The 23,584-nt window shown below is 36.8% G+C and overlaps 1 protein-coding gene across 1 annotated transcript; it reads right to left on the minus strand.

Moving 5' to 3' along the window:
- Nucleotides 1-62: 62 nt before the first annotated feature.
- Nucleotides 63-23,297, minus strand: cfap54 (cilia and flagella associated 54). The gene is made up of 57 exons (XM_088012677.1): nucleotides 23,152-23,297; nucleotides 22,851-22,956; nucleotides 22,456-22,605; nucleotides 22,212-22,377; nucleotides 21,451-21,509; nucleotides 21,014-21,157; nucleotides 20,697-20,807; nucleotides 19,648-19,746; nucleotides 19,173-19,365; nucleotides 18,915-19,019; nucleotides 18,218-18,330; nucleotides 17,836-17,947; nucleotides 17,257-17,342; nucleotides 16,995-17,132; nucleotides 16,706-16,853; nucleotides 16,551-16,600; nucleotides 15,549-15,677; nucleotides 15,201-15,435; nucleotides 14,912-15,045; nucleotides 13,877-14,071; nucleotides 13,709-13,801; nucleotides 13,432-13,620; nucleotides 13,216-13,334; nucleotides 12,979-13,126; nucleotides 12,700-12,855; nucleotides 12,495-12,617; nucleotides 11,668-11,790; nucleotides 11,434-11,554; nucleotides 10,982-11,065; nucleotides 10,603-10,729; nucleotides 10,290-10,392; nucleotides 9,400-9,482; nucleotides 9,114-9,311; nucleotides 8,794-8,954; nucleotides 8,562-8,710; nucleotides 8,268-8,477; nucleotides 7,970-8,169; nucleotides 7,637-7,772; nucleotides 7,198-7,327; nucleotides 6,857-7,018; nucleotides 6,569-6,781; nucleotides 6,326-6,413; nucleotides 6,036-6,206; nucleotides 5,869-5,935; nucleotides 5,542-5,727; nucleotides 5,374-5,460; nucleotides 4,821-4,940; nucleotides 4,614-4,661; nucleotides 4,069-4,210; nucleotides 3,732-3,901; nucleotides 3,427-3,581; nucleotides 3,244-3,325; nucleotides 2,753-2,912; nucleotides 2,344-2,501; nucleotides 1,527-1,673; nucleotides 1,309-1,429; nucleotides 63-661 (listed from the first exon to the last, which is right to left on the minus strand). The coding sequence occupies exons 1-57, from the start codon at nucleotides 23,295-23,297 to the stop codon at nucleotides 534-536; spliced, it is 7,677 nt and encodes a 2,558-aa protein (XP_087868803.1). The 3' UTR covers nucleotides 63-533.
- Nucleotides 23,298-23,584: the final 287 nt, after the last annotated feature.

Genomic DNA, 23,584 nt, shown 5'->3' on the forward strand with positions numbered 1-23,584 from the left:
GAGGAAGTTAAAAAACACAACAACCTGGTCCTACATGAAAAAGTAACTGCCTCCTAATAACCCTTGTTGCATCAACCACTCAAGCTGGTCTGATATTAATTTACTTTTTTTAAAAATCACAAAAAATCAGTTTGCTTAATTGTTTTATACTTTTATTTATCAAATACCAATGAAGCTGCTATTCAGTTGGTTCATTTCTATCTTACCTCAAAATATGGCATGGTCAAAAACAAATAAATATGCAAGGGCACAAATATTTTTAAAAGCACAGTAAATGTTCAAAATTTAAGAGTGAAAATAAGAAAGAAATCATTTTCTTAAAGGTTTAAGTCAAGTAAATTTTTTAATTCTTCAAATTAGGATTGTGCAGTCTTGTTGTTTCTCAGCTCAAATTTTATTTGTATTTTATAACTGTGTTGTTGTAATACAGAACAAAGATAACCCTGTAATGAAATGAAATAGGTCATACAAAGTGAAGCAAAAACTCCTGCCTCTTAAAATGGCAAAAAGTCTAATGGAAGCTTTGCCATTCATCAGCTTTCATGTCTTGGAGAGAAAACTGCTTGAGAATCTTTCTCAGTGCTATCAGATGGGTGCTGACTCTGATGTGATGACTGGACAAATGCTGATCCTTCCATGTTGCCAACATTCAGGACTGAATCTGTAACAAAGGAGACAACGCAATTTTTCAGCAATTTTCTTAGTTCTTGAAGGTTAATTCTTCAACTCTGCTAATTTATGTGGACTAGTTTTAGGTGGCTTTACAAGCTCTTACCATAAACTGGGGGGATTCAATTTTTTGATTTCTGAAAAAATCTCACCAAGGAGCGCATCCTACCTTGTGTTGTTTGGTATTTCATACCAAAGAAATCATGCCATAACTACACTATGTTTAGAATTACACCGCAAAGCTATTTAAAAAATATATTCAGCTTATCTTCAGCTTAGTTAGCACCATAATTCATTTAAACTACTCTGAGAGACGTCAGTCTTGTTGAAAGAAGTTAATGTTTTAAATCCAGGACTCAACAAGATACTTCAAAATTCAAGACGAAACAAATTACAACAATAAAGACAAAAGCATTAACAAGTTTTTTATTAGGAAGCCTAGAATACTTGTTAAAGTACGTCCTTTCATGTAACACGCAATAAAAGTGATATTACAAACTGGGTTGCAAAAAGCACCAAATGAGTGAAGAGTTTATTTTCGTGTGTTTCTCTGAGATGGTCATTCTTTTAAGCTTTTTAATTGGAAAATTCACAAATAATTAGCTTCTTGTGCCCTATGTATGCGGGTTCGTGTCTTACCAATCCGCATTGTAATTTTGTTCAGCATGTCGAGGTAAGGGAGGTAGATGTTTCTGGGTCCGGGTGGAGAGAAACTTAAATTTCCATCAAGCCATATTATATTTTCATCAAACAGGCACAGCTGAGACAGAAGGTCAAGAGGTTAACTGTATGTATTTCCCTCCTATCAGTACAATGACAGAATGTATGTAGTGAGCTTCATCTTATTTTATGTGTACCTTCTTTTCCAAGAGTTTCTGTGTCAGTCTGAGAAGTGTTGTGCTTTGTTCTTTTTTCAGGTCACTGAGCAACAACGTGGCTCGAGCAAGAGTCAGAACAGACCTGGGTGGCATACATGTCCGTCCTGACAGGAGATTCACTGTTTTCTAAACAACAGATATAAGGAGAACCTTAGTTTATCATAGTCCTATTTGATGGACAGAATTTACAGAATCAATAAAGTGAAAGAAAAAAAGAAAATGTGACTAATTTGTGGTTGATATTCTCAGGGTGCATATACCCTAACCCTAAATCCTAGCTATGACTTGCTTAGGTTGTTTCTTTTAGCCGTGTTGGTGCTAAAATTAAGTGTGGTGTAATAATGAAACTATTAAAACTGGCAACAAGATAACAAAAAAAAAAAAAAAAACATGTAAAAGACAGATCAAGTCTATGATAAAAAGAAGTCCCAAGTATACATTTTGCTAAGAGATCTGAAGTTAATTTAAAAACTTAGAAGCAGCTAAATAAAGATAAAAACGAATAAATGACATTTACTAAAAAAAAAAAACCTCCACGTTTCTTACAGACAACAAATTCATTGTTATTACAGGTCATTGACATTGCATGACAATGATGACTTCCTTATAACATGAGTTAACTCTTGTTCTAACACATGCAAAAATGTGACACCTTTTGACAAGATGCATGCTGTCTATTCATTACAACAAAAAGTCTGTATCGTATGTATTAATATGTTGTGAAAAGTGCCCTTAATTATTATCTACATTTCTAAAAATAGAGAAAACAAAAGGTTGCCCCTGTTTGTGTTTGTACCTTCAGCATTGCCATGCACTCAGCAATCCTGTTTCTCTGTGCTTCTAATTCTGCAGCTTCCACCATAAACAGAGCTTGAATATCTTTGTCTCCCCATTGCAGACATTCATCCAGTCCCTGCTGTATCACCTGATATATTTCTTCATTAATGTTCTTACCTTGAAAGACAAAATGCCATTCATTAACACACAAAAAATAAATTAATCATATAATTGAACTTCTGCTATCATAGGGAGAGATAGATAGAGATAGATCAATAACATCAATAATTACGGTTTTCTTATGTTTTTGCTATTTAATTTGTACTCATACTTACGAATCATTTCTGTAATATTATTGTAAAATTAACATGAAATTGAATCATGAAACACTCGGAGGGAGGAAAAAAAAGTCTAAAAGCTTCTAAAACCTGGAAAAAGAGTTGCAATAGCAGGGATGTTAGCAGTCAGGCAGTGGACCAGAGTGAGCCGGCAGCGCAGCCACAGCAAAGCTCCAGTTCTCTCACGGGCTTCAACAGCCCTGGACATGTCTCTATGCAGGTTGTCTGGTACACTGCGGTCCTTGGTGTCCTTAACAAAACATAAAACACATACTGTAAATAAGTTCTGGGTGATATAGATTCAGTGCAGCACAACAGAAAAACACTTTTATAAAGACAGAAACTAAGGAGAAAGAAGCAGTATATTAAAATTGAGAGCTATCCTGAATGTGGTTCTACAAGTTATCAAATATAGGAATATACTTCATTTGTAAGATATTTCTCTTTAATAAGGTTTTTATTATTGGTATAAATAAATAAATAAATAAATAAATAAATAAATAAATAAATAAATAAATAAATAAATAAATAAAACTTATGCGCTTTCTTTTCACCATAGATGGACACATATGCCATTTTACCTGTTTACTTCCAGGAGGGGATGGTGTCACAGTGACAGGAGATGTCTGCAGCAACACCAAAGCTGAAACTGCAGCCTCAAAGCTAAGGGAGAGCGATCAAGCATGGCAACATAGAAAACTTATACAAATACGAAGGATGTAAAGACATAACAGTTGCCTAAATCCACTTTGAAGTGTGGATACCTCAGTGCATAGTTTTCTTGCTGCAGACAGAGGTTAGCTTTAAGAAGGTTGAACTCCACCACCAGTTCCAGTTTCTCAGCTTCGCTGCAGGTAAGAGAGGAGAGCTGCTGCGTAGCAGATGAAAACAAAGTGGAAGCTCCTTCCAACAAAATATACTATAAAAGGAGAAAATGACACATTTTCACACATGGGCCACCACTTCCTCAGAATCTGTGTTTAAAGTGCCAGGGACAGTTAAATAGAGAATGGGCCTGCAGCAAGCAAACTCAATAGGATCTGCTGGGATAGAACTTATACACTCTTACCTTGATCCTTTCTGGAGATAGCTCCGTCTTCTCATTAGCAAAAGAGACAACTTTCGGTCTCTCTGTTTTAGGGGATGATCCCTCTGTTTCATGTCTCTCCTGCTCATCTTGTGCCATATCCTGTGCATGCACTTCTTTACTTTCTGGGGTAGAACAACTTTCTTCAGGATCTGAAAGACAATATGCAGAAAAATCAATTTTGATGTTCCTCAGAAGTTACAGTTGAATGCTTATACTCAGCACAAAGTACCATTGCAGCCCTTAACACAATGTTCTTTTGCAAACACAGTGATCACACAAAACAAAGTCAACAAAGAACAGCTTCTTCCTTACAGACCTGGCACAGGACTGCCACGTACAGACTTGGTGATCGCTAAGATTAGTTGAATTCGAGCGAGGTTGAATTTGGAGCACAGCGTGGGACCGTACAATGTGCAGACCTCTGAAGTAAAGTCACAGTTCACAAGGTCTTCCACAGCCTAATCATAATCATAAACGTCACAGATTAGGTTAAAATAAAACAATGATATTTGACAAATTCTACAGGATCTATAGTTTCAGTTAGAAGTTCACTAATCAGCATAAATTTTACATTTATTTTTGTTTCTATTTGAACCCATCCTTAAAACATGATGGTTCCAATAAATCATTACAAGCCAGAAATTAATATGAGAATAATGCAGATGATAATGCAAATGTCTGATAGGCACTGCATTTTTTTAACTTTGGGTGAAAAATCCAGTAGCAAGGAAAGACCATATCAACAGTATATTTATCTCATTTATGCAAGAGTGTAGATAAATATGAATAGATCTATAAATACATCGAAATGGTTTTAATTAGCTGATTTGAAAGTGGAGTCATAGAAATTGCGTACTTTACCTCCACATTGTCAGGAAGAGACGCGTTGCTGCAGAAAGTCCTTACACGCTGTTTAAAAAGCATAAATGCCATTAAAATCAGGTTAGACAAACCATATTTATGTTGTATGAGCACACCTAATCATCTGAGAATAGGAAGGCAGTGCTGTAGAAAAATGCAGCAATATTAACATATTTCAAATGGATTAAAGAAAAAAGGTAAACATACTTGTAGATTTGCTGTGGTCATGTGGAGTCCATACGGAAGAAAAATATCTGCTCCTTGAGTGAATTGAATAGCTTCTGCAATGGCTTCAGTAAACATGCACAACTCTGTGAGAGCACGAATCTGCAGAAAACAACAGTCAGATCAGGTAGCAAAGAAAAATTTTCCTGTTAAAAGAGAAGGTAATATCATAAGTGTTGTATTTTAATTCTATGAGAGTGTTCTGTCTGACAGTGCGATTGTTATTATTCCTTATGCAAGATCATGTGCCTGTCTAGTGTTACAAGTATCCACTGCAGGAACATTGTGCTGTACTCCTGCTCCAATAGGATGGTTCAGAGTCATCAAGTTGTCTTTTCCCCTATGATATCTGTGCATACAGAAGTGTTTTCTCTCTCCTCAGATAGAGACAAGGAACAACTTTGCCCTCCCAGCTTACAAGCCTGAATAAATCTCCAAAACCACAGTTTGGTTTGACATGATAGGGTTCATTTCTCACTGATGATTAACAAAAGAAAAAAAAAAAAAAAATCACAGCAGTAACTACGATCCTGACCTTGAGGATCTTGGCTTCAGCCGTGCGCTGTACATCTCTACACACGGGCCCCACAAAGTAGAGGTAAAGGGCTAGAATGGGAAAAAGCTGAAAAAACAGAGTTTAACAATAAAGTCTATTTTGTTTTCTGAAATGAAGTTCAAATTGAGGACAAATGTTGAAAAATACCGTAATGTAGTAGCCTGTGATGAAGAGCCAATGGCAAACAAAGTGAAGACTTGCGACTGTGGTGTTGACTTGAAGCCTGTGGGGCTCAGAAAAAAGGTCAATGCCAGGAAACAGTTCATCCCTAATGCTGTGTGAGGAGTATTGTAGATCCTTCAAAGGGTGAGCCATGGAGCAACACAGCACACACTAAAGAGGATGAGCAGACGCCATGTCAGAGATGATACAAGGAAAGGAAATTGAGTGACATGCTCATGAAATTTTCATCATTTTGTCACATTACAGCCACAAATTTCAGTGTACTGTCATAACATTCCTGAGAGAGATTACCTTAAAGAAATGAGCAGACAGCCGACAACGCTTTGTGCGCTTCGTGATATCAGAGGTTGAAATAAACCTGCAAATTAAAACACGCGGCTCAGCAGAAGTGTATTTTTAATGGGACATTGCTTGAAAACACAGACAAAACGGCATATCAACATAAAAGTCCAACATACTGCGCTATCTTTGCAGCAAGCACAGCACCTTGCAAGCATCCCCATATACCAGCTTGCTTTACAATGTTTTGCGAGAAGCTGCTCTCAAAGTTAACACCGTCACATTGCTGGATGACACCTGAGCTCTGGAAGATGCAGTCTAGGGCTTTGCTCCAGCAGGAGTGTGCAGCACTAGAGGCAACACAACACAAGCAGATACCAAAATTATGAATGAAAGAAAAATTATGACATAAAAAATGCACACATTCTTGTTGATTGGTCCACATAAACCCATTTAAATGTTTTCTAACCTTATGTTTCCAGCATAGAAGTGCAGGTTTCCAATTTCATGCAGAGCTAAAATGTGAAGGGAGTCATGACCGTTAGCCTGCAGTTCCTCTGAGGAAAATGAAGAGAAGAGAAAGGACAGTGAGAGCTTCTTAATTAAGGACCTATATGCCTACACTGTAATTTACACAAATATGGTTACTTTGTCCTTTCATTCTGCTTCTTTCTAAAAAAAATATACAATAGTAGCAATTATAAATTCTTACGGATGGAGTTTGTGTAAGCAGCAGTAACAGTTGGTACACTGTTAAGGCTGATGGGAAGGCTGTAGATAGCATTTGTAGAACTAAAGTCCTCCTCAAGCAGATCATCAGGGAGGAGGTCCGGAGACGTAACAACTGCTGGGCTGAACGTCACCTCGCTTGCTGGACGGCTAGTACCTCCTCTAGTTTGACAAGTTGGAGTCTGTGGTGCAAAGCCTGAAGGATGACATCAGCAGAGGTTTTACTGCAGAGGAGCACTTGCGCCTGTTGTTTAATAAGCAATAAACTCACAGGGCTGTGTGCATGCTAAAAGCTGCACAACTAACGAACGACTATGCTTGAGGAGTGGAAGACTGGGCGATCTTTTCCTGAGGGCTTCACGAAAACAGCTCAGGGTTTCTTCCACGACAAGGGGAACGCGCACAAGCGACATAGCCAGGGGCAATTCTGAAACTTCAGCACAAAACATTTTTGCATTGTTTTACGTTTTCTATTTATTTTGCACTAAGAAATTTTACTTTCAATTGTTTGTCTTTGGAAGATCTGATACATTTTTTTTGTTTCAAAAGAAATATTCTTTATGACTCTGTTCAGCGCTTTTCTAATGAATGAAGCATTTTGTCCAATCAAACCTTTCAGTGAAAATGGATCCTTAGGATGAACCTTTTTTGCTCCCTTTTTGTTTAAGGTCTGTTTCGGTGGTGCAGGGGGTCGATTCCACACACTGAGCAGCTGGCAGCCTGCGTAAGTTCTGTTAGTTATCTATGATGAAAAAAGAGGAGGACACAAAAAATTCAATGTACACAATACACAACTGCACAAGACTGATCTTGGTATTGCACTACCAAGTCTCCGGCAACACGCAATGTTGAAAGACTATTGGAAATTTAGGATGTTTAAAAAATTTTTTTTTTAAATAAAGTTAAACCACACAGGAATAATTTTCAGATGGTACCTATTGTTGCAAAATAGGTACCATAAAGTCTTGACTTGCTTTGGTTTGTAAGTGACTTTTTGATTTTCTATTATCACACAAAGTAAGATGTGATTTCTGTTTTGTGCATGCCCTACTTTCTTCCCAGTGGTGTTCTCTGTCTTGACATGGTGTGGTTGTGGGACTGCAGGTCCTTTAAAAGAAGAAATTCTTTCAAGCAGGTTCCTTTGAGCGTGAACCAGCAGAGGAACTATCATCAGGGCGTAACGTTCCCTAGGGACAAATATAAATTAATTTCAAATTTAAAGTCTTCAGTCGCAGGACTAGGTCATAGAATGAAACTGCAAAATATCTAATAAATCTGTATGAAGCACCCTTGCTTTACATGCATTGATCATAGCATAGTGCAAAAGCATTCATACCACTTGAACCTTTTCATTTCTTTTTAAAAATAATAATAATTTATTCACCGTGTGTATGAGTTATATAGTAAGGCAAAGTGTGCCAGGGTCTCCCATTTTCCACAGAAATGAAGCTGCTCAAGAGTGTATAACACCAAAGTTCGAACCCAGCGCAGGTCCACCAGGAAGCAGTCATCATAGGGGAGCGAGAAGTGGAGACGCGACTCAAGTTCTTCAACGGTCACGTCGAGATCGTACAAACTCCAAATCTGGTGGGAAGATAATGAAAGGACGTGACAGAAACTCACAAAAATATCACAAAAACCTTACATAAAATGTTCATCTGTGTAAGTAGAATTAGGCTGACCTGAAGTTTAGTCAGCATGTCCAGCATAAAATCAGTGGCTAGCACCAGAAGAGGGGTGAAGATGGCTTGCAGCTCATCAGTTATGACCGGTGGGAAACTTTTATTTAAAGCACCATTTTGTACCATTGCAGTAAGCTTGTGGTTTTGGTCCCACACAGATTGACACATGTACTGCAGAGTTGTCCAGTGGTTGCCACGATGGGCCAGTACCTGGCAAGATGACAATTAGGAACACCAATTGAGTATGGTACAAATATAGCAGCCAAACATCCCTGTTTATCGTGTCTTGTATACCATTGCTCTGCGAAAATGTAAAGCAGCATTTTCAACAGAACTCAGTAGTACATAAGAACTCCTTTTCTGTGTATCTTTTTGCAGATTTTGAAGGAGGGCGTCTTTCTCATCAGTGCTCCGCTTTGGCACCTGGATAACCTTTCTAACAGCTAGAAAAAAAAAGAAGCATTGAGCTATAAAGAAAGTGCCACGTTATACTTCATTACAGTCTTTTGTTAAGTAATTTTCTCACCCTCCCTTCGTTTCCTCTCTACTTTTGGAGTCACCATGTCAGCCTTACGGCCAGAAGCCTTTTGTAATTTCACTTTATTTTCAGAAGAGGGCAGAGAATACTTCCTTATTATGACGCCAGAGTGGGCGAGAGAGAACCAGCAGATATCAAGCTGGCTGTACCTAAGCAAAGTATAAAAAAAGCAAAGGAGGCTTCACTGCAATCTAAAATTATTGATCATAAAATGTATAATATCTTGTTTTTAAAGATAAAAATAAATATTGGAATAATGTTAACAGAAATACAGTGCTGCTCAGAGGAACTTGATCTTGACTGGGAACCTTTCGTTCAGATGTCCTTCGTTAATCAGCTGCACGCCCTGGTAAAATTTAGCTAAATGTGCCGTAGCCATGCAGTAATTAAGGAAAGATCTCTCTGCTCTCTCGTCAGCTACTAAGTTCCTCAGATGAATCCGCTTCTTGTTGCGTTGCACCACAAAAGACATCAAAAACAGTAAATGCTCCACAATGTGCAGCTCTCTAAAAACACACACACACGAAAGTTGTTAGTCCAAACTACGATACTGCAATTTGAGTGTCCTTGACCATCGATATCCACGAACGATACCTGAGAGTTTTCAGATTCTTCAGCAAGCTCCGTGGCAGTTTCTTCCTAAGCTTTCTTCTTAGCTCCTCAGCTGTGGTTGTACCCTGCTATAAAACACAAAAAAGGCTTCACTGAAAAAAAAAAAAAAAAAGCTGTGCAGATGCATAACACATTGCTTAAATTTTCTATATATTGTTCCTTGAAATGTTGGAAAATGTTTTGCATTATTACAACAAATTCCAACCTAGACTTTCCTTGGGTTAGTTGAACACATGCTTGAACATAAGCCATTCATTGGCTGTATGTTTTGGGTGAGGATCGACCTTCCACCCGACCTTCCATTCTTCTGCAAACTTTACAGGTTTTCTTCAAGGATTACTCTGTATTTAGCACCAACTACCTCCCCATCAACTATGATCTGCTTACCCACAGCATGGTGGTGTTTTCAGGCTGAGGTGCCGATAAAGTTTTCTACCAAACACAGAGTTTTGAATGCAGGCCATAAAGTTTCACTTTTGATCTCAGCCCCACATGGCTACCATATGTAGCCATGTGGGGGATACATATGTCCTGTATCCCCCACATGGCTTATGGCAAGAAGAAAAAAATAACTTATGTGTTTGTTTCAACTTATGTGCCACAGTTTAACACTAATACTTGTCTTGTCAACAGATTTTCTCACTTGAGCTATAAAACAGTAGAAGTTTTTGGACAATTTAAAATCCATGTATTATTTCGCTTTCATTCACAATAATGAAAAACTTTTTGTTGTTGTATCAAAAGTAAAAACTTAAACTTGTAGTAACACAAGAAGATATGAAAACGGTCCTAATGTATGGACACTTTTGCTATGCGCTCTACACATGCTGTATATGTCTAAATATGTCATTTTGTGTGTACTTTATGTTCACCTGAGGTACTTCACTTTTCTTCCGAGTCGTCGTACTCTCTCCTTCTTTACTTTTGCTGTCTTCCTGCGCAGATTTTGTGGCTAGTCCCAAAACTTCGTCACGTCTGCAAGCGTAGTGAAGAGCAGCAGCATGATCAGTGCAGTACGCTGTAATGATGAGGCTCACTGTAACAAAACTATTGACTTATCAACTTGGAAAGGGATCACATCAATTAATTGAAGCATGAAGATGAACACATTTGAAGTTGATGTTAAAATTTGTTTTCTTGTCTGGCCTAGATATCTGTGAAGACTTGAACGTCAGTAAAACAAACCTGGAGAGAGCCTGAAAAATGACTAGTCCCCATTCCAGCACCTGATCTGGACTGCCTTCCTCCATTGTCCTCCGTAGAAGCAGAGACGCAAACTCAAGGAAGTACTTTTTCCGTTGGAGCTTTATAACTATTTAAAACACACAAAGATCAATCTGGCTTTGAGTGAACTTGACTAATCATTCAATAAATTGATTTTATTGAATGAATTAACTTTTAGACAATCAGACAGTAGTTTTCCTGTTTTAGGTTGGTTAGTAAAACCAAACTGATAAGTGGCTGAATATTGAGAGAGATTATTTTTATGAAATTTTTTTAAGTGCTTCTTATACAGCATACGTAAATATCTGGTTTCAATTGTTTGCAAAGATAAGCTACTCACCATTGTTAAAGTTATCCTGCAGCGACCGGCTGGGGAACAGACGGTAAAGAACACTGGGATCTTCAAGGGTAACCAATGCAATCTCTGGAGAAATAGACAGCTGTGTTTATAAGAACCATTTTTGACTGAGTTGAACTGAAATGCCCTAGCAAGTGTTTGAAAAATTAATTCACATTTTCTATATTTAGTTCAGCTCAGGGCTTCAGAAATGGGTAACATAATGGCCAAACATGTACGGGGAGAAGGTGCGAAAAAGATATTTAAAAAGTTCCACATATAAATATCAATAAATTAACAACAAACTTTTGACTTTCAGCTTTTGACACCATCTTTTTTTTTAGCTGGACTAAGGTTTTACCAAATATAATAAAACCTAAACACAAAGTTTTATCATTTAATTTGCAAAAGCTAATTTGAATATATGCTCTGCAAAAGCTGATTTTTGTTATTACCATTTTCTTTGTGAAGAACCTCCTCAGATTCAATGAATCTTATGCTCTTCACATGCAGTGCTTTTATCAGCTGGTTCATCTTTCTTTGGCTCTCAGCTGCAGCTATAGCAGCTGCTTTATCCTACACATAGATACATAACAGCAGAACTGTTCATAAACCACATTTCATATACATGCATAACTCTACGTATTATGATAAATGATTAAACAGATTCAGTATGTGTCTTTTCTTACATTCCCAGCTTGAACAATTAGTTTGCCAAATTTAAAATGTGCATCAAAGACTTCCTGAACCAGAGTCCGCCCACAATCAAGCACAGCAGCAGCCGTATCATATTTTCTGAACGTTTGTAGTGCCTGTGAGTGCAAGACAGTAAAACATAAACTTTGTTGTTGATGAAGATAAAGGTGAACTCACCAGTAAACTCAAGGAAGTAAGTAATCTTTGATAAGGTGCATTGTTAAATGGGTTAATGTGGTATGTTCTATCTTCAGTAAAACGTGTTGAAAAAAACTGCCTGGTTTCAAGCTGCAAATCTAACTGAATAAGGAAGAGATCATATGAAGGGGGACATTCTATGCACTACATTTCTATGTTCTTGTTGTGACACAAACATGTTGTTTTCCTCCATCCCTTTTAACTTACAAAATGTGCTTACATGTTACTGCTCTAGATGAGTACCATGGTAGTACAGTATTTATTAGTATAGATAGTTAAAAGTAAAGTTTATTTAGGTTAAAAAATATTTATTTTATTGCCATCAAATGTATCATCTGAGAAATTGTGCAGTCAGCAGATGTGAGAAGACAATAAAAGTATGGAAGGGATATCAAAACCACTAAAGAAAACTCGGGAAGGAAAGCTTTTTGAAAATGTTTTGTTTTCACAACATGCAGTTATTTAACTTAACTCATGATGTGTATTAAGACAAATGGGAGATCCCCTACATTTTGGACTGGTTTAGACTTGGAAATAATGTGACTGGTGCTCAAATATCCTGTAGCAGTAAATGTACCACAATGTTAAGGTGCAAGCTGCACATAAGTGCAAATAAACAAACCGTTGACAGGTAGTAGGTGATGCAGGAAATCATGTGCAAAAGGAACTCTGAGGAGTTCCCGGTCCATTTTTGCTTCATAAGAGATGAATTATCCTCCAAAACCACAAAACACTTTAATAGCACCTGGGCATTCAAACAGACACACAGTTGTAAATTTTAAAATTATTTTAAATGTACATATAGTTTTAAATCATTTTTTGCATACTTGCACCACAGGATCGCAAGCGATCTGATGGTAGATCAGAGGAGCTAGCAGCCTGTAGCAGGTAACTACAACTCGTAATGAAGCCCCACCGTCATTCAAATATATCGCCAGGTCCATAGCCAACATCATCCGCTCGGTCTCTGCTAATCTGGCTTCCTTTATGCACATAAATAAATGCAGTTATTTGTGTGAGCTATTATCCGCAGCTCACACTAGGAACAGAGACATCATGGTTTCCACATGAGGTCTCTTTGTGCTAGAAGACGTGGACATATGTACCTGTTCCCAGATAAACGGTCCTCTGTCACCACATGTATCCCAATGGAGAGACCCCTGTTGAATGTTGATTTCTGTCTCAGTGAAGATGGAATTCAGAAACATCTTGCAAGTGTGAGGAGAGGAGTGCTGTAGGGTCTCCTTATGCAGCCTTGAAATTGGGGAATTTTGACAATTTCGTTAGAGTTTTAAAAAAGGATAAATTGAGAAAAAGTGAACTGTGTATGTTTCCATCCTCACCCAATGGAAGCAAATCTGTTGTGTTTGCTGTTGGATGAACAGTCTGGATCGATGTATTGACTCCACAGTTTCCTGCAGGCTCTTTTAGCTACAGCGTACTGTCCTGTTTCAAATGCCACCTGGGAGAGAAGGCAACAAAGCTACATGAACATGTACGTTTCTGCCTTACGTTTCTATGTCTCCTTGGTAAAGTTTATGTCTGTGTACGTAATTTACCTGAGCCAAGTGAGCCCATGTGGAAAGCACTGGGGTGGGCAAGCATGCCAGCACTGGTAATGTTGTATCCCCTATAGAGTTGCCCACCAGCTGCCACTTGCTGTCATAGGCTGCTACAGCAAACACGTACATCTGGTTGGGCTGCAGACCCTCGACCCTGAGCAAACACTCACCAGAAACCACTGGCACCTACAACATAAATTGAAATGCTGCATGAATTGCATAGATAAAATTATTGGTAATTTCAAATAGTGTGCCTTTCAAAACTAAACGGTACCATATTCCCAGTTCCTGGTAAACTGCATTCACCAAGGCGAACTTTAGAGTTGGCACCCTGGACTGTTCGCCCACAAAGCTGATACCAGCTCACCTAAAGAAAGGAGATTATAAGGGACAGAAAAACAGATTGTGTGGAAAAAAATAGCTCAATCTAAGCAAATCTCACCCGTTTTTTCAAATCATACTCAGCAGGAGCAAAAGTAATGGAGTGGTCAGTTCGTGAGATTAGCATTGGTGCAGGTGGAGCTTTTTCACCTACGTCTTGTTCTGTTTTGTGCTTTTTTCCGTTGACATTCCTAACACTGGCCATATATGTTTGCATCTCCTCCAACTCTGCTTTTTCTACCAGGACCAGAGCTTCCTAAAGAAAGTACATGAACACCCTCATTGAATACCTATTATACATTATTCAACAATATTTGTTTCTGTCATCATCAAAACATCAAGCTAAATATGAAAAGAAAAGAGTATTCATTTTAACCACGTGGAATGTGTCTGGATTTTACATAAATGCTCCTTGCATCTTTTTTATGGACAACTACATTGCTGTATATTTTAATAATATTTGCCACAAAGAGCAAAATATGTCTGTTTGTTTTTTTGTAACACATTAAGGTCATGTTGAGTAAATTAGATGAGATCTGTTGAAGCTCGGTTGTCAGATTAAATGCACCTTTTGAAAATACCAACCTTATGCAGGAATCAAACATATGTTCAATGAAGCCCATATTTCTGAATGAAAATTGTTTTTTTTTTCATGCAAAAAAATGCTCTGACTCAATATTACAACTTTAAATGGCATGTTTAATGAGCTATAGAATGAAAAATGATCATAATTTATGGAAATCTAGGTTTGAAAACATCAGTTTGTGTGTAGTTAATTGATATAATGTTTCACTTACTGAATTGAGTCACTGAAATAGTCTTTCTGTATTATATAATTTATTGAATATGACTAGTTCAATTTGATCTGTTTACGTTCTAAGGTAAAACAAAATGATTCTGAACTTAAGACGTTTCAACACACAAGATAATTAATTCGCAGAAGGCATTTCTATGATATGTTCAGATAAATGTACAATTTATACGATTGTAGATTAAAAGGAACAGAGTTTTTCCCACAAAACAGATTTAAATTTTAAATGGAAAACGAGTTTTATAATTATGTGCATGTAAAGCATGTTAAGCATAAATGTTTAACCTCTAGGAGACTTCTGATCTTGCTGCTTTCATCTGGCTGCCCTTTACTGTGCTCCGCTGATGCTTTCTGCATCATGAAATGAGCTTTTGACAGCTTATTCCTCTTGATCCGATGCAGCAGATCAGACTCTTTAACTGAAAAGAAAAAAAAAAAGAAAACACAAAGTTTCAGCAAAATCCTTTATTTTTGAATTTGCATATTATTAATAACATTTAAAGGATAGGGACATTTTAGCTTCTATGGTAATCAGAACTATCTATACATACTGTATAATAGCAGCAAATCAAACCTTCGTTTAGCAGCAGCAGCTTGACAGAAGCCTTGTGGTAGATGATATCCAGCCTTAGATGTAAATCCTTGGCCAGCACAAACAATTTTTTGGACTCTTTATCCTGTTGGCCTTCAGTTATTGACTTTCCCTTAGTCTCCTTTTCTTCTTCAACCTTTACAGCGTTTTCATCTGTTCCATTTTGCTCTTCACCTGGTGCAATGGATGGACTACAGGGATGAGGGGACTTACATTTCTAGCAGAAAAAAGGGATTTGTTTATTGAATTTTCACAATTCAATTGGAAATTATGCATTAAGAAGTAAAAGCTTTATATAACTTTGCATTACAGGAAAGATCACCTGCTTACCTGCGTGTAGGCAGTGTCAGTAATGGCTGAGTGATCATGTGGAATCAATTCAGAGACACTGTTTGACAAAGCATCAAGTCCTTTCTTTGTCACTTCACACACCTTCTTTAGTAGATTTGTGTTTGATTCCTATAAAAGTAGAACTTTAATGTATTTATTGATATTTCATGTACTGTACAAACACAAAGAAAATGATGTTTAGAGGAAATAAAATAAGAGTGTTCAAAAATGATCATAACCACTTGGTTTGAGAGTTGGCTATTTACTAAATAGAAACCACATGTCTGTAATTTGATCTTACTATAAATACAGCAAACATGTAAAAGAAGATGCTCTGGTTCTGTCGGATAAAAATTGAATCTCTTAGCCAACGTACAATTCACACGGTGTGTCAGAAATTTTAAAGGGACAGTATTATGTATTTTCCAGTCATATAGTGCTATTTTATAGCAAAATAAAGTAACTATGTCACCTTCAGTTGTTATAAAAATTAAATATCAAATATGACTTAAAAGAAATTTGATGCATTGAAATTGGGTCTCTGTCTCTTCAAAAACTTCGCCTATAGAAAAATCGTCACAACATCGCTCCTGATAAAGATGATGATAAAAACATGGAAGCAACAACAACATTTTTATCAGTGTTGTATAATGAATCCAGGAATCCAAGTGAATGGGAGAAAGCCCAGACTGTTCTGTAAGCAGAATTTAAGTCAAGCACAGGAATGCAATGGCCAGGCAAAGTGCGGGGCAGTTCCTGAAGAAAACCTATCTGAGACTGCAAAAAGCTAACAAATTTAGGTTCAGATTACAGCTGGTTGCTACATCTAAATGGTAAAAAAACAACAACAAAAAAACAGATTAGATAACCCATAAAGTGTTGAATTGACAAAGACAAAATCACTTTTCAAATTTGCACTTCTAAAAAGATAAAGCTATTTTGTCTCAATCTATCACATAAAATCCTTGTCTTTTTGCATAGTAATTTAAGTCACTCACACACCTTAAGAAGAGAAAAAGGGCTTTGCTTCATGTCCTCAGATCTTCCACAAACTGCCATAAAGAAATAAAAAAGTATCTGAGTCAGAGTCTGTAAGACGTTACATGTCCTGTGTTTATGTGGCTCTACATGAAGAACGACACAGAGGCATTTCTCACCTGATCGCTCTGCCTGATTAATACGGCCAAGGACTCTCTCAACATGTTCACCCAACACTTGGATCATCTCTGCCACCATAATGCAGTCAACATTGGCCACCTCACAGATAATGGCCACCTCACACATCACAGAGAAACACCACAGCAACTGCCAACATGTTCACAAGAAACATAAAAACAAGAAAGCAGACTAGTGGATCCTCCGTTTTCTACAATGTTGAAATTATTAATTGACTTCTTTTACATATAAACCTGGCTTTTTAAACAATATTTCCTAGAGAAAACAAACCTTGTCATAACACTGTAGCTTCTGTTGATCATTGATAGAGTCTTGGATTTCCAGGTAATGACTTTGCATGATATTTTTTAGTTTTTTCCAAAGAAATATAAAAATATCAAAAACAAGGTCTGGATTAGGCTGCAGTTCCTGCGGAAAACAGGATATCTGTAACATGTGACTCTAAAAATCCATTCTCTGAGTACTTCTTCAGTCTGGTGTCTAAAAACATCCAAATGCAACAATAAATTAAACACACAACATGGAAACTTACTGGATCAGGGCCAAAAACACACAGATGCAGGGTGTCGACCAAGCAAACAAGCTCATCGCTCACGGCCGAAAAGAATTTTTGCCTGTCTGAAAAATTTTGAGGAAAAATAGAAACAAAAAAAATAACCATATTTTAATGCAATAATAGGTGTAACACCACAGGGAGAATATCCTTTACTACTGTCATATTATTTATATAATCTACAGGATCTTATGTATTTAATTTTTCTAACCATTTTTATTTTATTAGCTTTTGGATTTTGCTACACAGTATACAATACTTCACTGCTGCTCCATTTTTTATAAAAGCTTAATTTATTTCCTTTTCTATGCTAACCGGCGGCGCTAAGCAATGTTTGGGGAAGGATTTAGATATTTGTTTCTAAAAACTCTAACTGACTAATGCCTACTCCAAGGTTTCTAGTCAATATTATAGTTAAGTACTGCTTAACAAAATATTTTAGCCGTAAATAAATTTTAAACAAAGTCTCCTTAATGATTATTAAAGTCATGTGTAAGATAATGCATTTGTAACCATAAACATTAAAAGTGCAGATGAGCTACATAATAGCTTTATTACCATCTTTTTTGTCCTCTCTCGTACCCTCTCTCTGAGAGTACAGCAGGCAGCTGTAACTGTAGAGTAAGGTGAGCTCACGTTGTGCCTTTCTGAAAGGCGTCCCTTCCACACCCTGATGCAGAGAGAGAAGTTATGCACACAAACTCATTTCAAAACACAGGACGGGATCTAAATGAAGGTCCTTTTTTATTTCTTTAAGGAATAAGCATTGACACCGGTTTGTGTCATTTGCTTCCGAAATAGTTTTCTTTTTTACTTCAAAGAAGAACACTTTCTATAAAAATGGATACAGAACACAAGGGGGGAAAAGAAAAAACTCAAAATGTTTTGCGACACATTCGTGTCAATATAGATAACAGCAGGTATCTTCAGAGGTACTTACAGACAAAGTGTGCAGCATCTCCTTGGTGAGTTCTGAGAATGCTTCTGGCTGCTTGTACTTAAACAACAGTTTGATGAATCTCACTGCAGACATAATTGGTATTTTGTTCTCACCTGCAGAAACACAATTTCACGTCTCTTGATTCTAACTATTACAGTTAGTGCTTCAGTTAAACTATGGGTGTAAAGCTAAATTTTGGGTGAGAATTTTCCTTTGGAGAGAGGACAAATATCTATCAGTGCTTAATTACATATTTAAGAAATGCAAAAAATAAATAAGAAAAATACGACAGAAAAATATATTGGACTTTGTAATGACAGTGCATATAGTACAATTGTCATTTCAAATGACTATGACATCGTAGACACTGACTGCAATCAGTATCTGCAATATTGTGATTGTGAAAGACTGGGAGCAATTGTGGGTGGTTATATTAGTTTAAGTCAGGCATCCAACTCGGTGCAAATTTTAATAACATATGCAAAGCTGACTGAACTCGAATTTCCCTTAAAATCCATATCAGGCCTTTTTCTGCCAGCTGGCGGGTACCTTCAGGTACATTCCTTGGAATGTCATTAGAAGAACCTTACATTTTCACTTCTTCAATATGAACATTTTTAAAACCTTAGTATTCCTTGCATAAAATCATCTTATGCTTACATTGGAATAAGAAATATACTTGGTGATGCTGACTTACCTTCTATTGCTAGATCCACTATAGTGGATTCTGTTGTCAGTACGTTAGGACAAAAACTCTGGTGATCGTCAGACTTTTGTTCACCGGTATTTGAACTTGTGCCTCCTTAGCAAACATTAACATGAGAAAAAGTCATTTCCCAGTCAGGCCTTGACACTTTCACAATACAAGTTTATCACGTATATATTTTACAACACCTCTATGTTTCATTACATCACTGTTAAAAATGTAGTAGGTTGGCGTAATTGTTGCACTAACCAGACAAAATACTCATGCCAGCAGAGAGGAGCTCAATGATAATCTCAAGCAGCTCTGGGTCATCGGGTAGTTTTATTTCCAGTGGACGTGTGTGGCTTTCCCAAAGTGCCTCCGAAATGGCTAAAAATTGTCCTGCAGTGCAGCCAAACTGAGTAAGCAGCATCTGCTCTGTTGGGGTACGAGGCCATGGAGCCTGGGGGAGAGGCAGACTTTACTTGCTGTGTTTTGTCCAGTGTAGAAGTTTTACAAAGATTTCTGCATAGAGCTCTGCAACTAAAGCATTTAAAATCCAACAAAAGAAGTACTTAATAACAGTTTGACATGATGGCAAACATTTAATAAAATTAAAAAGCCTTAGAGGACCTGCAAGTAATACGACTGTTAGGAAAAGCTCAATAAGTGAAAGCTGCTTTTCACTCAAAGATTAGATTTAACATTGTGGTCGGTGTCACAATATTCATGTACATGATATTACATTGGGGATCTCTTTGAGGGTGCTTTTGTTTTTGGTTCTTAGCGTGGTTTTAGGTTTTCTGCTTTCGAAGACTGTCCGCTTGAACACCAAAACACCAAGCTAAATGTGGGGAAAAAAGAAAATAGTCTTAATTTAAACCGCATGACTCAATCTTGTATAAGTGTCTTTTCTGTGTAAAATTTCAACACAATAACAGCATCACTACATATTTAAAACAACACTTACTCTATACATTTCTTTCACATACTTTTTTTTCCACGCAATCATATTCAATTATAATATTAGGCTCAATAGTCAGATGAAAAGTATCTTTCTTAAAAAAAAAAACTTTAAGCAATTATTAAACATAATTTTCATGTTTAATAACTAATAAACTAATAATACTTTATTAGTTTCATGTAAAACTAACAAAGTATTACATGAAACTTTGCTAGTTTCATGTAATATTCTAATGTTAAATGTAAAAAAAAAAAAACATAATTAACAGAAACAAAGACTTAAAAAAGTCTGAGTGTAATCAATCTATGAGATGTGTTCCAATTATTGAACTGAGTTACCAAAAGAAACATTTCAGTAATATTCACCATAGCATACCTAATGTAGTTTATTGAATATGATCTAATCAAAGCCAGATCCAAAGAATCAAAAAATCACTTAAATAACAACTTATTTACAACATGAAGTAGGATAAAAGATCTCAAGAGCAACACGTACTCGAAATTTCAAAAACATTAGTCTGAGTTTGACAAAGGTTACAAAGCCATTTTTTAAGGATGAGGACTTCAATATTGTGAGATTTGTTATCCACAATTGGGGAAGATGTGGAAAATGGCTGAATTAAATCAACTCTCTGGAGATAAGTGGGCTAAAATTTCACTCAGTTGATGAAAAAGACTGCACTTTGCACTTAATCGGGTTATGTTTATGTGATAGTAACTGTATCTGCCTGATTATTTAAAACATTTAAGTGAGCCAAAAATGCTAAAACATAAGGAATCTGGAAGGGATCAAGCATTGCTTCACTGCACTATATGTTGTAGTCTGCTTACCTTCACAGAAGCTGCTCTGTAAGCTTTCTGAGTTAATTCATTAGTGCATTCAGTCTCTTCTTCCAGGTTAGCCATCTCATTTATTTTTTCGAGAGCTCTCTTCGCAAAATCCTGAAACCAGTAAAAATAACAGAAGGGAGGATTATGCTTCCAGGCACACTTCTACAATCCTACCTAAATTTCTAACCAACAATTAATTTTACAATTATGCTTTTGGTTTTGTTTTTATTTCACCTTGGGATCAATAAAGTATTTTTGAATCTGAATATGATACACTGTAAGGAGTAGTTTTTTTTATGGATGCAAATGTCTTTCACCTCTGCTTGCAGTTCAGACTGGTTGTCATAGTAACACTGGCAGACTGAACAGTAGAGAGCGACAATAAGTGGCAGATATCTGGGTGTCATCAAAGGGATGGACAGCTCCAAACTGATACTCGCCCACAGAAGGTACTCCAGAGCCTGAATAGGAGCATAAATAATGCTGTTAGGTGTCATAAATAGGGACGCATTTATATCCATGCTGTAGAAGAGAATAAGTTGGTAGCAACTCAATTATTTTTGCAGACCTTTTAAATTATAATTTCAACATTATACCTGTAGGCTTTATCATAATTCACAAATGGTCTCTCAAGTTATTTCCTACCAACATCCATTTTATCATATCTGTGTTGAGCATCTCTGAAATCACACACCATTTTGTTTCAGATGAATCATATGAAGAAATAGTACAGAGTCTATGAATGTTAAAGCACCTGCTCACTGCAATTCATAGTCATCAGGTAACGGCAGATGTTGTAAATGGACATCGAACCTAGGATAGATGAGAAAGTAAACGGATTATAGAGCATGGAAATAATTCTGAAACACAATCTGCAAAATAGTTTTGCATATTTCATGTAATAGAGCAGCACAAAGGGGTGAATCATTGTGAAACAGAAGGTAAATGATATATGATTTTGAAACAATTTCACAAATGAAAATAAAATCTGACAAGAGTGATGTGCATTTGTATGTATAGTGAAAACCAAAGAACACAATAGACAGGTTAATGAAAAAGCTACAGAGATGTTAGGTTAGATAACAATATGAAAGCTACAGATATCTCACAAAGCACTGTTTCATCCATCATACAAAATGGAAAGATCTTGATATAAATGAAACTCTACCAAGCAATAATTACAGAATCAATCTAGGGTAACTGGAGGAGCTTGCCTATTTAGCAAGAAAAATTTATAGGCCAAAAGATCGTCTCTGCATAGACAGATCTGGTAGAGACATGCCATAAAACATGTACCGTACATTTCTAACTTCAGTAAAAAGTAGGAAATAGGAAATAAAAAAAGTATGATCCTTTAACACTACCTTTTGTTGGTGTATTGTCCCAAGAGGTATACATATTTATGCAATATTCAATACTAGATACAGGTTGTTACCTATAATCTGATTTTTTAAAGACAAAAATATTTTTGGCAACTTGTTAATTAATCTCTTCTTACTAGTTGACTTTACAAACCATTGTATATGAGCCAGGAGAGATGTTCATGTTGCTGGAACGCCTGCATCATGATCCTAATGAAGTTCAGTGCTTTCAGCAGTACGGAGAGTCCCTTCTGGCTGAGGATGCTGCGCTTTTTCTCTTCCTCAAAGATACATATGGCACAACCAAACATCGCACGCGTCTGGATGCACAGAAAAATACACACTTGTTAATATTTTGTGTACTTGTATACTTGTGTACTTGTCTGTTGGCCGTGTACCTTTATTGTAAAGGTGCCTTGTTCCAGTTCAAAACCTTCAGGGAAAAAGCAAGCCATAAAGTGGTCCACATCTGTAATGTCAGTTATTTGCACTGAGCTAGACTGCAGCAGGCTGAGACCGTAGCCCTGCCACAGAGCCAGCTGGTACAGCTAGAAATGAAGAGAATAAGGGTCAAATCTGAAGTGTCAGAGGCACATTTGTCAGCTTCAGATAGTTTTGCATGAGACGTTGTGTTGCTGTTAACCTACACGTTTGGTGTGCAATATCATATACACACCTAAAATAGTTTATGATTCTAATACCAGCATGTTGACTGACAACGTTATGAAGCAAGAATGACATTGCAAAACAGCAGGAGGAATACAGCATAAATAACTGTTATTTATTAAGGTACCTTATATTCACAAAGGATATCTGCAACCTCCAACAGGTGCTCCTGGTAAAACCTCTCTGGTATTCGGTTTATGTACTCTTTCCGTATTTTCATAAGTAGGTTAATCCTAAAAACAAAACTATGTTAAAATGTGTCTTGAGAATCTGACAAACAAAAGAGGCTCCTCTGCCTCCAAGTGTACTGCTTTGGAGAAAAAAATAAGTGCTAAATGTTAGCTATTAACAGTTCTTTTGTGTGTGAAAAAACGTAAATAACGAGAAAATCAGGCGGGTAACGTCATCATACTTTACCACTTTCTTACCCTTTAGCATAAGAGCTGTGGTCGCGCTTCGTCGTCGAAGAGACTTGTTTCATGAGCGTTAAAAATGATCCCGTTTCGCGTCTAAAACGTGCAAGGACAGGATTTTTTGCGTCCAGTTCGCCATAATATGTTGCCGGTAAGACCATTTCTGTAGATAGAAAAGCATTTGAAGCAGCTGTGGACAAATTTTGAACAAACTCCTTCTCGCTGCACCAATGTTAGGCACGTCGCTATGGCAACCATTGGTAGGCAGGAAGTTGAACAACCGAAACCTCTTTTTGTCTTTCTACTAATTAATTACTTTTAAACAAACTCCTAAAGTAATATGTTGTTAATTAATTACGTGTAAATGTAATGTAATTCATTTATTAAATACATTTTACGCCCAAAGTGGATCATGAAGGTTTTTGGTAAAATCGCGCTTAAGTATATT

This window comes from Poecilia mexicana, unplaced genomic scaffold (genome assembly GCF_051168715.1).
Source record: "Poecilia mexicana isolate PSO_F unplaced genomic scaffold, ASM5116871v1 scaffold_14, whole genome shotgun sequence".
In the NCBI taxonomy this organism is placed as follows: Eukaryota; Metazoa; Chordata; class Actinopteri; order Cyprinodontiformes; family Poeciliidae; genus Poecilia; species Poecilia mexicana.

Excerpts from the sequence above, each read along its gene's own strand:
- cfap54 (XM_088012677.1), bottom strand. The coding sequence starts at position 23,297 with ATGGTCTTACCGGCAACATATTATGGCGAACTGGACGCAAAAAATCCT. Across the intron at positions 22,957-23,151 it reads CACAGCTCTTATGCTAAAGG|GATTAACCTACTTATGAAAA; the intron begins GTAAGAAAGTGG and ends TTTTGTTTTTAG. Across the intron at positions 20,808-21,013 it reads AGTCTGAACTGCAAGCAGAG|GATTTTGCGAAGAGAGCTCT; the intron begins GTGAAAGACATT and ends TACTGGTTTCAG.